Raw genomic sequence first — 14,150 nt, 5'->3', positions numbered from 1 at the left:
GGGAAAGTTTTCAAGAGAGTTTTGGCTCCGGCAGCAAATTTACTGCGAGCCGGCGGTAAACACGTTGGAAATCGCAGAAACCCCGAGCCAGGAGCCATTGCCACCTCGTCTCGACAACTGTGCCCAATCCGCTCCATACACCACGTCCACGAGCCACCTTCTCTCTGACACGCCGGTCCACGCTGCGCACCCGCGCGAGCCCGGCGCACGGCCGCAGCTCAAATTTCCATCCCACGCACGCGATGCACTAGTACTACTCTTTTGAACCTTTTCACCGCTCGCGATTTCACCCCCACGAGGCCAGGACCGGGATATCCCTCCCAAAAATCCGGAAAACCTTCGGCCCGCTGACAAACGGGCCCGGCTGGGTCCACCCCTCGAAGCCAGGCCCACCTGCAGCGACACAAGTGGGCCCGGTCCCTTCCTTCCCGTGTACACCTCCGTTTCGGAAATTTTCTCCCGGCGTTCGACTTCAAATACCAAACACAACCACGCCTCCGCTTTCTGCGCTTCCTTCCCTCGCACACCACCGCTCCCAAATTTCGCCCGACTCCACTTCCCTCTCGGTTTTGCTAGGGTTTGCTCGCGCCGCGTACGATGGCGAAGCGGGCTGCGCGGGGCCGTGCCGGCGGCGAGGAGGAGGAGCCGGAGCCGGAGGAGACGGTGACGACGACGCCGGCGGCCGCGGACGGGGCGCCCCAGGCGCTCGAGGACCGGCGGCTGCTGCGGTCGCGCTACCTCGCCGTCAAGAGCCAGATCAATGGTACGGCGGTTACCTCCCCTCCTTCGCGCGCGTGCGTCGGCGGTTTTAGGGAGTTTTTGGTGCCGTTTTGGGGTTCGCTTTGCGGTTGCTGAGTACTTATGGCTTGCGTTTGATGCGTGGGTTCGTGCAGATGACAAGGACGAAATGGCGCGCGCGGATTCGGCCAAGTTCAGCGCCATCTTCACGCAGGTCGAGACCCTGCACAAGCTCGGTACGGATGCTCACTCCCGCGCCTGCGGAGGCGCGCTTTTCAAATTTTGCTCCGCGATTTTTCGGTTGCTTGCATGAACGAGGCGTAATGTGTGGTTAGGCGCAAGGTCTATCCCTGTTTTAGCCGTGTGTGTGTAGCGTGGGGTCTCTCAGTTACAAATCTGTGCTGCACTGCTAGTTTGTGTCATCCCCTGACAACGTGTTGCCATGTTACTCAAACCTTAGGAAACACACACTACTTGCTGTCTGAAATAAGTAGATCGACAATGCAGAGGACTGTGAGCAAGGCGTAATGTGTGGTTAAGAGCAAGGGTCTCTTAGTTACAGAATCGAAATATATATGTTGCTGCATTGCTAGTTTGTGCCACCCCCTGATAAATGCTACTACCATCTTATTAGGAAGCACACACTACCTGTCATCAGAAATAATAAGTAGATAAACAACCCAGAACAATTTGTCTGTTCTCTGCCATATGCCCAGTTCAGCTACTATTTGCTCCACAATTTCTGGTGTGACATCAGCAACTATGACGTCTCCAAGCTGATGCTTACACAAAACAAAAAACAACTAACCAACCGTCTTCCTGCTGCAGTTCAGAAGCCCAGGGAGCAGATAGCCGACGCGGAGGCATTGCTGGACATCGCGACCAGTCTGGGGGCATCAGTAAGGTCGCAGTCAGCGCTAGGGATCACACCCTCTGATCTCGTTGCTGGACTGCTCAAGAAGTTTGGGACGCGGGCAGATGCCAATGGCGAGGGTGCCTCGCTGAGATGGGGCCGTGTTGGGCTTGCTGCATCCCACGTTTTCATGGCTGTGCCTGGATGCTCCACCATGTAATGTGTACATATGATCCTGTGTTGTGTACATTTTCCTTTGATGTCTGGTTTACGAAATTCAGCTGGTTCTCACAGTGTATGGTTCTTCTTCTGACAGGGTTGGTCCCATGAAGGCAGAAGTGAAGGCGCGGAGGAAACATATCACTAGAAAGAGGACCCCAAGGCCCCGTAGAAATGATCGCCCTGAGCAGGTGCTTTTATTATCTGGATACTCTAATAAACAGAGCCCTGTGTTTTGTTTGCTAATCGGTGGTTGATACATCAAATTTATACTGGGTAGTAGTTGGTACTCAGTGGATGGTGACTAAATCACTTCATTCTTGTTACTGGTGCCTGCATCGTCATTTACTGCAAAATCTGATCGTCTATGATGACTTCATATTGGGTTTACTATCGTAACTAACTATATATCCACATTGATGTGTAGTGAATTGGAAAAACTAAGAGTTGTCAGCTCTTTTCCTTTTAACTTGTTTATTACCTTCTTCTTTTTCACCTGCAATGTGCAATTTTAGTTAAATTGCAAGGTGCACAGTGCACTATTAGTAATTTTTTTAAAGATAAGTGGCCGTTTCATGGTATAATTTATTTCATAAATAATATGTATGTAGCCTAGGCAGTGTGATTGCAATTCCTACTAATATAAACCCTTAACAATGAATGCTGGGATTTTGTAATAAAGAGGCAATGTTTGATTATTATATCACAGTAGCATATGCTAGTATATTCAACACTAAGTCTGTTTAATGCGTTAATTTCAGTAGTTCTGTGCCTGGCGATTATCACATTCGTGTGGCTCACCATTTGTAGTAAAATCGATCTCTGGTGATTACGGGGTACATCCACAAAGGCCCCTACTGGACTTAAATATTTAAAAACTCAAATTACACTTTCACATTTGTCATCTCTCAAGTAAAACCAGTTCAGGTAAGCAGTTTCCTTCACGTTGTATGAATAGTTTCTTTGGTCTGCTAAAGCTATTTCTGAATACAAGTACAATATCAACTTCTAGCGTTATGTTGAAATTGCACACTTTTCTTTAGCATTTTTCACCACCCTGTTAAGATCAGTTTAGGCAAGCAGCTTGCTTCATGTTGCATGAATAGTTTCTTTGTTCTGCTACAGCTATATCTGAATACAAGTAACATACCAGCTTTTAACAATATGCTGATCTAATCTACCCTGCTATGCAGCTTGTTGATCCATCAGAGACAGCAAAAAGTGACACAGACAGGAACATGGCTGTTCTATTTGATGTTCTGAGGAAGTATAAAAGAGCAAGACTTGAAAACCTTATTTTAAATAGGACCTCCTTTGCCCAAACGGTGGAGAATATATTTGCTTTGTCATTCCTAGTTAAAGATGGCAGAGTGGAAATCACTGTGAATGCTGATGGGCATCATATTGTCTGTAAGGGCTTTATTTACCTGATTGCTCTTCTGTTGCTGTCATATCACATATCTCTGTATCTGATGTTATTTCATCGACCGAACAGGTCCAAGGAATGCACCTGCTGCTAGTTCGATTGCCAAAGGAAAAGTGGTATACAATCACTTCGTCTTCAGATTTGATTTCCAGGATTGGAAGGTACTAGCTCGATCATTAAATTGTCATTTTGAAACTAAACAGCAGACTGTTTTCACCACTATCACATGGTATAAACATTAGACTGTTCTGTTACTCTAACATATGCAAGCTAGATTTAGAATATGGTGACAATTAAAATAGGTTTAGTTCTTTTTGGACAAGGAAATAATCCATCTAACTATATATTGGTTTTTTACTGGGAGCTAAATACTAAATATTATACTTGAGTGAAGGCCAGGGATGTGTAGGACGTGCAAGGCTAGTATATGGTTTGTTTCCATTCTGATCAATATGTTATGTATTTACCACAGCTTATGAAAGGGATAGTCGCAGAGGGGGAAGAACTGATGCAGCACAGGCCGTCTTCTCTCAGCACGTCTGGAGGAAACAACCATCAGGAGACGCCTGCACGCAGCACACCTCGGGGGAATCAGTCTCCTGTGTCCCCTGCAAACAGCATGTCCGGTGCAAGCAACGAGCCTGAGATGCCAACGCACACAACGCCGATCAGGAAGCTCTGCAGGAACCGGGGCTTGGTCATGCAAGCACAGCAGGATGAGATGGCATCCCCGGGAACATTGGAAGTCATGGTCATGGAAGATACGCATATGAGTCCCCAAGACAAGTCGAGTGTTACGGGCAGACTGGACGTCATGGTGATTAAGGAGGAGATGGTCAAGGATAGGAAAGAAGTTTTCCACACCTACAAGCGCAGGCGCCCCCTCGCCCAGGACCTCGTTCAGGAGTTTAACCGAGTGGGCTGATCGCTGCTGCCTACTGGCCATCCTTCATATGCGTTTTGGGTATATTTGGTGTAAGTAGGGAAAGGGGTTACCTGGCTGACCTAGCTTTAGCTTTTGAGAGGGTCTTTTGTAAGGATGGGCTGATGGGCAAGTCTGAATGTATGACGGTGGATGCTATTAAAGTTATCTAAGTTAGTTGAGTTGGAAAAATGTTGATCAGTGTCATGACTTTTCTATGTTGGTTTGCTAATGCGTTGCTTTTGATTTTCTAAAGCAATTTTGGGAAACATGACACTTTGGTGCATCATGGCTGTGTACAGTATGCAATCAGGGAGCAGAAGGCATAGTGCATCTGTCATTTAAATGTCTTTGTGCAGTTGGAGTGAGGTGATTACTGGGCTGCAACGATCGGTGGATGGAGTAGATTTGGCTGTACCTGATGTTTTCCTTGGTAGGTCTACAGAAGTTGTGGCTTGCGACTAGTTGGTTTCTATGGTGATTATGGAAGAGGCCAAAGACGGTGAACGAATTGCGCCAAGTTTCCACTTGGCAATGTCACCACTTTTTAAAGGCTGTTTCGACCTAATGAGAATTTCGTTAAACGAAATGTAGATTCAGCGTTCAGCTTGCGACGGGAGCCGTTATCAGTGATAGGAGGGGCCAGTTCTTTGCAGCCTCCTGTACTTATATTCCATCAATGTCTCCAGACCAACATGTTTCGCTAGTGGTGTATCCAGGATGCTTGGCAACGGTGACAGCGTGTATTCTGAAAGTTGGATTCAGGCATTGTCCAACAGAAGGGAATGGTGTGTGTGGGCGTGTGGCACACGAATTAGGTTTATAAACCCACTAGCTTTCTTTTGAAATTCTCTTGTGAACGATGTAACAATTATCTGACCAACCCAAAATGTTTGAAAAATAGTGCTCTTGTTTTGAAGCAATGATTCTGACTAGTTGTCTCGTTTAAAGACGAACTTGAAATTGAAGTAGACATCGTTGCACCATCAATCAAATATAAAGACTGATAGCCTGAATAAGAACATAAAATGGGAGACCCAAATTTCGGCTTAACTTTCAATAGATTTCTGAAATAGAATGACTAATCTTGCAATAATAGAGTGCCTTAGAAACAGTACAAAACTTGGATGCAGAGCAGAGGGGAAAAGACAGCAGTACACTAAAGCCTATAAATCTCGAAAGCAAGTCGAACTCAGATATCTATTTTAGAGTTACAGCAATCTGATCATACCAAGCCATGACAGTATCTCCCAATCAACAATAGGCTTGTGCAACTCAATGTCACCATGGGTTAACGGCCTCAGATCTGGAGTTCAAACTTGCTGGTCACTACTAACCATGACAAGCCATGAAAAGCATATCTCAAGCCGCAGCGGATTTACGCAGTTCACTCTCACCATGGGCGAAGTGGCACCTGTCTCCAAACGTGCAAGAGCCTTTGTTGAAGTTGTCACACAGCTTGGTCTTGAAGTTGTTTCCACCACCACCCCCAGCATGAGATCCCCTCACTGGGTTCTTTGCTGGAGGAGGGGCGTTGCCACCAATGCGGACAATTAGCTCCGTCACCATCCCACTGGCATGTTTGATCTGATCAAACGTTCCCTCAAGTTCAATGTTTTTAAGGTTGGGGTCAGCCTCGTTATCCCGGATAGCTAGCTTGGCCCCAGTCATTCGGGATATATGCTTCGTGTTGACTCCACCCTTGCCAATAATGGCGCCAGCAAGGGATGCATCAACACTGATCTTGGTTGTGGCTGAGGCACCAAATGTTGAGAGAGGAACCATGTCCGGGGCAGGCATCGGTGGAGGCTGAAAGTGCCCGTTGGGTCTTGGTCCCATTGGAGGTGCCATTGAGTTGTTCAATATCATGGGCTTTCCAAGCTCCCTCTCTCCATGAGCAAAGTGACACTTGTTCCCCCATTTACAACCTTCTGCAGTGTTGAACTTGTTACAGATGCGAGTCTTCACGCCAGATGTAGGTGGCCCATCAGGACCACCAGGTCCCATAGGCATTCTTCCTGCAGGAGCTGCAACAGCTGGACCACCCAAGTTGGTCATCTTTGAAACAGCCTGGTGACCTCCAGGGAAGTTATGGAGAAAATGGCAATTCGAACCAAAGGGACAACCAGCAGTGCTGCATAGAGAGGGTATCATATAAGCAAGCAAATTTACACAACAATATAAGAACTGTAACATGACTAATGATTCATATACTGATGAAAAAAAAGGTCATCATCCATCAAGTTGAATAACACACATTAGTAGTAACATGTACATAGACGACTGCTGAACGGAAAAAAGTACTGATAGAATTTATATCAAGCAGCACGTGCAAAAGAATGGGGTACAATATACCACATCCACTCTTTTGCAGGTGCTGCTTGATATAAATGCCACCAAACAAAATTAAGTAGTGTAGATATGGCACTTAGATTCATCACATTAGTATCAGCAGAAAGCCAGAAACTACTTTTGACATGTACACATAGTATCATTACTGTGGAGACAACCTTAGATGCTTATCATATATCAACGGTACGTTTTTATGGTGCAAAATACATGGAACATTAAGGTGGCGCCTATAATTTATTGAACTTGAGCATAGAATTTTTAGTGTATTGAGCAGGAGCATAAACTAGTATTAGTGTGTTACCACAATAGAGAACAAGTCAAGGATATAATGGCAAATAACAAAAGGCATACAACGAAATGAACTTCTTAGAGTGATTAATAAACATAAATTAGTTTCTTTAACTTCCTACTATGGAACCAACTAAGATTTTTTAAAGAAATTATAAAGTATAGTTTTCTCTACAAGATATGTGTTAGTTTTATCTTCAAATATTTGTATTTGAGCTACTCTACTTGGATGAAAAATATAGGCAGTCAAGTACTGCGCTAACTCTATATAATAAGCACAGTTTGTCACTTAGAACAAAACCCATAGATAGCTTAACCTATGTCATGGTTAAACACCATTATCAATTGGAAAATATAATATGTATAAATTAAGAAGATTCTGGCAAGCAGAATTCCAATCTCAGCATATGGCAGTGGCACTAGGTAGTCAAAACATTTACTGCATGCCATCACATTCATGAGAGATGGTAGACATGAAGTAATGATGTAATAATAATCTTGAATAAATAAATAAACATTAACTTTTTAATTTGTATTATTTTTAATTTTTAAATTAATTAATTTTTTTGCCAAACCTAAAACCTAAAAATTTGAAAATCTAAAAATTGGGTAAAAATGATAGTAAGGTGCAAATACATGGAACATTAAGGTGGCACCTATAATTTATTGAACTTGAGCATAGAATTTTTAGTGTATTGAGCAGGAGCATAAACTAGTATTAGTGTGTTACCACAATAGAGAACAAGTCAAGGATATAATGGCAAATAACAAAAGGCATACAACGAAATGAACTTCTTAGAGTGATTAATAAACATAAATTAGTTTCTTTAACTTCCTATGGAACCAACTAAGATTTTTTTAAAAATTATGAAGTATAATTTTCTCTACAAGATATGTTTTAGTTTTATGTACAAATAGTATTTGAGCTACTCTACTTGGATGAACATGATAAGCAGTCAAGTACTGCAACGTTAACTCTATATAATAAGCACAGTTTGTCACTTATAACAAAACCTAAAGATAGCTTAACCTATGTCATGGTTAAACACCATTATTAATTGGAAAATGTAATATGTATAACTTAAGAGCAGAATTTCAATCTCAGCATATGGCAGTGGTACTAGGCAGTCAAAACATTTACTGCATGCCATCAGATCCATGAGAGATACTTGTCAATGATCTATATGTCAAAATTTCACAATGAGCATTCAATTGCTCCCCATTAAACATGTTACTTCAATCTTCTTATCTTGGATTCTGCATGTGAACACCTGTGCCATGGTGCTAGTGACTGATTATTCATCTGAAAGTAAGTTACATATCCTTATAACTCTTGTTTCATTCTTCCAAATTTCACGGTGATATACACAACGGCTGTGCCAATTTTACTCCATTGGATTGGATATTCTTAAAGCTCGGATTAGACGAGGAACCTGTAGTAGAATCTTGCTCGACCCATTTGTTAGCATCAGCAACAGTTTTTAGCAGCACAGCAAAATTTTACAATGTATGTATAAATAAATAACAGCAAATTGCATAGTAACAGTAATAGATAGATGTTACCAGGTTGGAGTTGATTTTAAGTTGGATTAGAACCTGAAAAATTTGGTGCACGGCTTCGATTTGCTCCCTACACCCGTCTCGGATTCTGCTACACCAAATTTATTACGTGCACCAGTTAATAACCGTGTTGATTTTACTAAACCTTGGCAGCTTGTAGTAGTAACAGGTAGTAACACATGCTGATTTAATAAGCAACAGAGATGGAATAACAGGAAATTAATGTCCAGTGCCCAAGCTATGCCCAACGGTTTAGATTGTACCCATGAATTACTGCTTTGGGCACTGGACGCCAACGAGGTTTGTACTGCTAATTAAACACTAGCCTCTGCGACGAATCTGGCAAAAAACCAAGCAAATCACATCTCGAGATCTTTGGAAGTAAAAAACGACAAAAATCGATGCAGAATCCTCAGCGGCACGCAAGGCCATAACAAGCCCAAACTACAAACTGCGGGGAAAATTTAGACCTAGAAATCCCCAATCTGCAGGCCTCCTCCCCCGTACACCAACGCAAAAAAAACATGCTCTCACCGGCCACGGAGCGAACAAGTGCTCTCCAGATCCGGTCAAGGGACATCCTAAAAAACCCTAGGGAACCCCACCAGAGCGAAAAAGAGATGGGGAAACCGAAGCACAAACGAGGAGATGCAAGGAGGATGCTCACCTTTCGCGCGCTTGGTGGCGGCGCCACCGTTGGTGCCCTCCGGCACGGCCCTCTTGCGGCCCACGTCCATGGCGAGGTAGGGCGTCTGGCGAAGGGGGTCGACGGCGGCGGCGGCGCTTGAAACCTTTAGGCTAGGGTTTCTCTCTGGCGCGGGGCAGGCGTCGGTATGGAGAGAGAGGAGGAAGAGGCGTGCGCACGGGCCGGAGAAGATGGGGTGCTGTACACGGGCAAGGTTTGTGCACGTGCCGTGTTAACGGTGTCGTAGTAGTAGTAGGACTCTGAGCAGGATCTGCCTGCAGATTGGAGCACAAGCCGTTTTTGTCCTCTCCCTTTCTCACCAACGAACCCTCCTAGTTTCCTTGTCAATAATTTTGATGAAATCATATTTTGATTTTGGAACAACAAGTTTTAGATGTACTTTTTTCCATACGAGGGTATCTAAGGGTGGAAAGTTCTAATGAGGTGGTTGACGGTGATGGGTGTTGAGGAGCTGTTGGTTCTTGATTGTGGCTGCAACAAGTCAAATCGAGATCTGCACACTTGATTGGAGCGAGGAGCCATCTTAGAAAAGGAGTGTTGCTGGTGAGGTTGTAGATCCACGGATCTAGCAGGTGTAGAAAGCAGGCAAGCATCTGTTGAGGAGAACAACAGAGGGGCAGCTTCCAGGTGAGCATGGGGGGTTGGCTGACAGAGAAAGGAGCAGATTGGTGGAGAAGGGTGTGTTGCAGGGTGGTTGTGCGAGAGCGAAGCTTGGATTAAGCTTCAACTAGATTGGCATGAGTAGTACCACCTAGCAGCAGGATGGGGGATAGCAGAGGTGCCCCTGGGCAGTTAATCACTGAGTTTGCAGTGGTGTTGCAGGCAATGAACGGGAGGTACATGCCATTGCTTGATGCAATAAGCAGGCAAGCTGGTAACTCAAGGGCCTAAGTAGAAATCAAAGAAGAGATTTATCCTTTGCAAGCACCAAATATGAAACTGGAGGGACCGGAAAGTTATGCAAGTTGGGTAGATCACGCCGAGACCATTTTGGTGTCAAGAAAGCTGGAAGAATATGCTCTTGAAACCGTGAAGAAACCCTTGGAAGAAGACTCAAAGGAGGGCCACGGGTGGAGGGCGACTAATGCCCTGGTTAGAGCTTGGCCTCTAAGCTCACTTTCACCTCATATTGTAAAGCATGTTGAAAGGATCAAGGACACTTCAGAAATTTGGCAACTTCTAAAAGGTACATATTCCTGAGTGGGAAATGAGATGTTAGCGTGCAAAATTCGGAAAGAATTACATGAATTAAGCCAAGGGGAGAAAACGGTTGTAGAATATGTGTCTGAACTGAAGTGGCTTTGGCATGACCTTGATTACTATGATCTAGTTGATTTAGAATGTGGTAAATGTGTCGAAATTCAACAAGTGAACTGAGAAGGGACAGATCAGGGATTTTTTAAATGGCTTGAACTCAAAGTTTGAGAACAGAAGGGCGGCTCTCTATGGAAATGGCACACTACCAAGTCTAGAGCAAGCGGTCTCTACAATATTAAGTGAGGAGACTCGCTTAAAATTGGAGGACACTGAACCAGCAGCATATGGCGTATCACAAAGACGCTTAGCTCTTCTTGCAGCATGAAGTGGCAACTTCCGTAGACTGGGGTTAAATTTGGATGACAGAACATGTTTTTAATGTGGCGAACCAGGGCACATGAAGATGACATGTTCACTACTGACCGGAGCAGGAAGAGGACAAGGCGTGGACTGGCGTGGTAGGGGTCGTGGGCGTTTGTTTGAGGGTCGTGGTTCCAACTGTGGTAGAGGTATGTGGTCAGTAGGGAGGGTCAATACATCTGCTCCAAGTGAGGAGGTGTCTCAGGTGTTCAAGGTTGGGATGTTTGCTCATGAGTTGGAGAAATGGCGCCAATTTAAGGGATTGAATCTAGGCGAAAAGCAACCCCAGGAACATCTTCATCAACTGCATCGGCCAACTTCTCGGGTAATAACCTCCAAACTACCAAATTTGATAATATGCATGCCCATACGCCTTGGCTTATAGATTCCGGTGCATCACGGCATATGGCTGGCTCACGTAGAGAGTTTACTCATTAAATAGCTGTTCAAAATAAAGAAAAATGTAAAATTGGCAGATGGATCAACACAAATGGTTGTTAGGTCTGGAACAATTAATTGCCATGTATATTGCATGTCTCCTCGTTCCCATTGAACCTATTGTCAGTAAGCTGCATCACTAAGGATCTGAACTACGTGGCCATATTTTTTCCTTACTGGTGCATGTTTCAGGAACTTGGGACTGGAAGAAAGGTTGGGACGGGGGTCTTGCGTGATGGCCTTTATTACTTGGACAATGATGCATATCATATTGTGGCTGCTGCTTTGCCACTTTCACCATTAGAAGAATTGCTATTCCAACACTGTCGACTATGACACCTATCTTTTGTCACAATGAGTCAAATGTATCCTGATATATATTCTAAGGTTAGTAAGGAGAAGCTAGTTTGTGATGCGTGCAAGTATGGGAAGCAGACTAGAAGCTCTTATTCATCTTTTGATAATAGAAGTGATGTACCACTTCAAACTATCCACTCCGACGTATGGGGTCCTAGTGGAGTAGTGTCTTTAAATGGATATTCCTATTTTGTCACTTTTATTGACTGTTGTACCAGATCCACTTGGGTTTATGTCTTACGTAGTAAAAAATGAGGTGTTTGAATGCTTTAAAAATTTCCATAACTTGATCACAAATCAGTATAGTGCTTGTGTAAAAGTACTGCGTTCTAACAATGGTACTGAGTTTGTAAATAAGGAATTTGATGGATACCTGTCAAGCCATGGAATTATGCACCAGACTACATGTCCAAGCACTTCTGAACAGAATGGCTTAGCTGCGAGGAAAAATAGGCATCTTCTGCGGATTGTCAGGTGCTTAATGTTTGCAATGAACGTCCCAAAAAAATTATGGTGTGAGGCAGTAATGACTGCAACATATTTAATGAACATGATGTCGACGAGAGTTCTTGACTATAAGACACCAATCAAGTGTCTCACAGATAAGAATACTTATGTGGTTCCACCAAAGGTGTTTGGGTGCTCTTGCTTCGTAAAGGATTATAGACCCTCCGTTAGTAAACTGGACCCAAGAGCATTAAAATGCATTTTTGTGGGATATTCTGGTAAACAAAAGGGGTATAAGTGTTGGTATCCATCCAAAAGAAGAATGTTTGTAAGTATGGATGTTGTGTTTAGAGAACATGAACCATACTATGGGGGATTAGTAGACTTAACTGTTGTGTTCCCCGATATGTTTGCTAATGAGAGTGTAGATGAATGAAATGAGATCTGGAGAGGTAAAGAAGAGGATAGTTGGGGCCACTCCAGGGGAGACGGACAATAGGCTAGAGGATGAACCTGAACCTGAACCAAGGCAAGAAGAACGACGATTTATAACGAATGAGAGAAGAGAACTCCAAGTGTGCTCAAGAAGGCAGCCAAGAGTGGGAGAACAAGTTTAGAGGGAGGGAGTCACTTCGTCTGATCATGTTTCTGAAGAACAAGAACATTCGGACACAAATCAGTCAACCTCATCACAAGTCCCATTGTCATCTACCGGAGATAGTAATATCCTTCCCAAGTATGATGACCTAGATGTACCTATTGCCCAAAGAAAACAGCCACGTACCACATGCGGAAAGTTGCCTTCGAAATTTTCGCCATATAGTGTTTCATACTCTATGTCATACAAATCAATTGGAGCTTCTTATCATGCTTTTATTGCAGCACTAGATACTGCAGAACCTATTCCACGCAATTGGCAAGAAGCGAAATCACATTCACGATGGAGAGAAGCAATGTTAGAAGAAATGGTTGTTTTAGACAAGAACAATACTTGGGTAATGACTACTCTCCCTGCTAATAAGAAGGTTGTAGGTTGTAAATGGGTGTTTACCATAAAACAAAATCGTGACAGGAAGGTAGAAAGATATAAGGGCAGACTAGTAGCAAAGGGCTATAGTCAGACATATAGGGTAGATTATGATGAGACATTTGCTCATGTAGCAAAGATGAACACTATTAGAGTTTTAATCTCAATTGCTGCTAATAACTAAAGGAAACTCTATCAAATGGATGTTAAGAATGCTTTCTTACATGGAGAACTTCGGGAGGAAGTATATATGGAAATCCCACCGGGATTTAATAGCAGGGAAAATGAGGGTAAAGTATGCAGATTACAAAAATCACTCTATGGACTAAAACAGTCCCCTAGAGCCTGGTTTGGAAGATTCGAAGAGAGATTTGTTCTTTTGGCTATCAACAAAGCAATGTGGATCACCCACTATTTTTTCAGAATAATCACAACAAGGTTACATTACTTGTGGTTTATGTGGATGATATTATAATTACAGGGAATGATGAGGAGGAGACAAAGGGCTTGAAGGAAATGCTGGCAAGGTCTTTTGAAGTCAAGGATCTTGGACATCTTCATTAATTCTTGGGAATTGAAGTGGATTATGGATCACAAGGTACATAGTAGCAAGATATTGTAGACCTTTGCCCATGAGGCGTAATCTGCAATATGCACATGCTTTGGAATGAAGTCTTTTAGTGCGCACCCCAAACTCTCGTGGAGGTTCCGTACATCGTTGTGTTCAGCCACATATCATCTCGGAGACTATCCTCCGATCAAAGTGACATAGTGATTTAGCCTGATTAGGACTAGTCGCTTGCCATTTTACATACGAGGTAGCTGATGTAACTCGCGAGGGTGTGCCTCGGAGTCCTCCGATAGTATGCTTAGAAGGAACAAGAGTGCATAAGAACCACACAAAAAGTTTGCGAGTGTCGTTGCCTATTCGACGGTACTCCGGAGGAGGGATCCTCACGGAGGGGAGAAGAAGTGGGGGGCCATCGGGCGGAGAGTCCTCGGGACAGTGGTACACTATTTACCCAGCTTTAGAACACCTGCATGATGACAGGGTCTAGCGCTGCTTGTCTGGAATTATCTGAGCGCTTTCACGTTGTTACAGTGAGTTGTGATTGTGCCTCTACGGCTCCCAGGATCCGGCTTATAAAGGCGTCAGGATCTAGGGTTTCTACGGAGAGTCCTAGCCGAAATACAATCTTG

At 43.8% G+C, this 14,150-nt stretch overlaps 2 protein-coding genes across 3 annotated transcripts; one reads left to right on the top strand and one right to left on the bottom strand.

Annotated features, from left to right (window-relative positions):
* Positions 1 to 702: 702 nt before the first annotated feature.
* Positions 703 to 4,161, top strand: LOC124660638 (non-structural maintenance of chromosomes element 4 homolog A-like). The gene is made up of 7 exons (XM_047198473.1): positions 703 to 763; positions 894 to 974; positions 1,567 to 1,807; positions 1,908 to 2,001; positions 3,004 to 3,220; positions 3,306 to 3,397; positions 3,709 to 4,161. The coding sequence occupies exons 2-7, from the start codon at positions 908 to 910 to the stop codon at positions 4,159 to 4,161; spliced, it is 1,164 nt and encodes a 387-aa protein (XP_047054429.1). The 5' UTR covers positions 703 to 763; positions 894 to 907.
* Positions 4,162 to 5,200: 1,039 nt separating this feature from the next.
* LOC124696758 (zinc finger CCCH domain-containing protein 44-like) lies at positions 5,201 to 9,114 on the bottom strand. 2 transcript variants are annotated; one of them, XM_047229438.1, is made up of 3 exons: positions 9,026 to 9,114; positions 8,395 to 8,449; positions 5,201 to 6,292 (listed from the first exon to the last, which is right to left on the bottom strand). In XM_047229438.1, the coding sequence occupies exons 1-3, from the start codon at positions 9,093 to 9,095 to the stop codon at positions 5,521 to 5,523; spliced, it is 897 nt and encodes a 298-aa protein (XP_047085394.1). In that variant the 5' UTR covers positions 9,096 to 9,114; the 3' UTR covers positions 5,201 to 5,520. The 2 variants fall into 2 exon arrangements, with proteins under 2 accessions (XP_047085394.1, XP_047085401.1); XM_047229445.1 differs by having other exon boundaries at positions 8,395 to 8,446; positions 9,026 to 9,113.
* Positions 9,115 to 14,150: the final 5,036 nt, after the last annotated feature.

Source organism: Lolium rigidum, chromosome 1 (genome assembly GCF_022539505.1).
Source record: "Lolium rigidum isolate FL_2022 chromosome 1, APGP_CSIRO_Lrig_0.1, whole genome shotgun sequence".
Classification (NCBI taxonomy): Eukaryota; Viridiplantae; Streptophyta; class Magnoliopsida; order Poales; family Poaceae; genus Lolium; species Lolium rigidum.
Note: the sequence above shows the minus strand (reverse complement) of the source record. Positions and strands in the feature narration are given on the sequence as shown.

Excerpts from the sequence above, each read along its gene's own strand:
- LOC124660638 (XM_047198473.1), top strand. The coding sequence starts at position 908 with ATGGCGCGCGCGGATTCGGCCAAGTTCAGCGCCATCTTCACGCAGGTC. Across the intron at positions 2,002-3,003 it reads GAAATGATCGCCCTGAGCAG|CTTGTTGATCCATCAGAGAC; the intron begins GTGCTTTTATTA and ends CCTGCTATGCAG. Across the intron at positions 3,398-3,708 it reads TTGATTTCCAGGATTGGAAG|CTTATGAAAGGGATAGTCGC; the intron begins GTACTAGCTCGA and ends TATTTACCACAG.
- LOC124696758 (XM_047229438.1), bottom strand. The coding sequence starts at position 9,095 with ATGGACGTGGGCCGCAAGAGGGCCGTGCCGGAGGGCACCAACGGTGGC. Across the intron at positions 8,450-9,025 it reads CGCCACCAAGCGCGCGAAAG|CAGAATCCGAGACGGGTGTA; the intron begins GTGAGCATCCTC and ends AATTTGGTGTAG. Across the intron at positions 6,293-8,394 it reads CCGTGCACCAAATTTTTCAG|CACTGCTGGTTGTCCCTTTG; the intron begins GTTCTAATCCAA and ends CTCTCTATGCAG.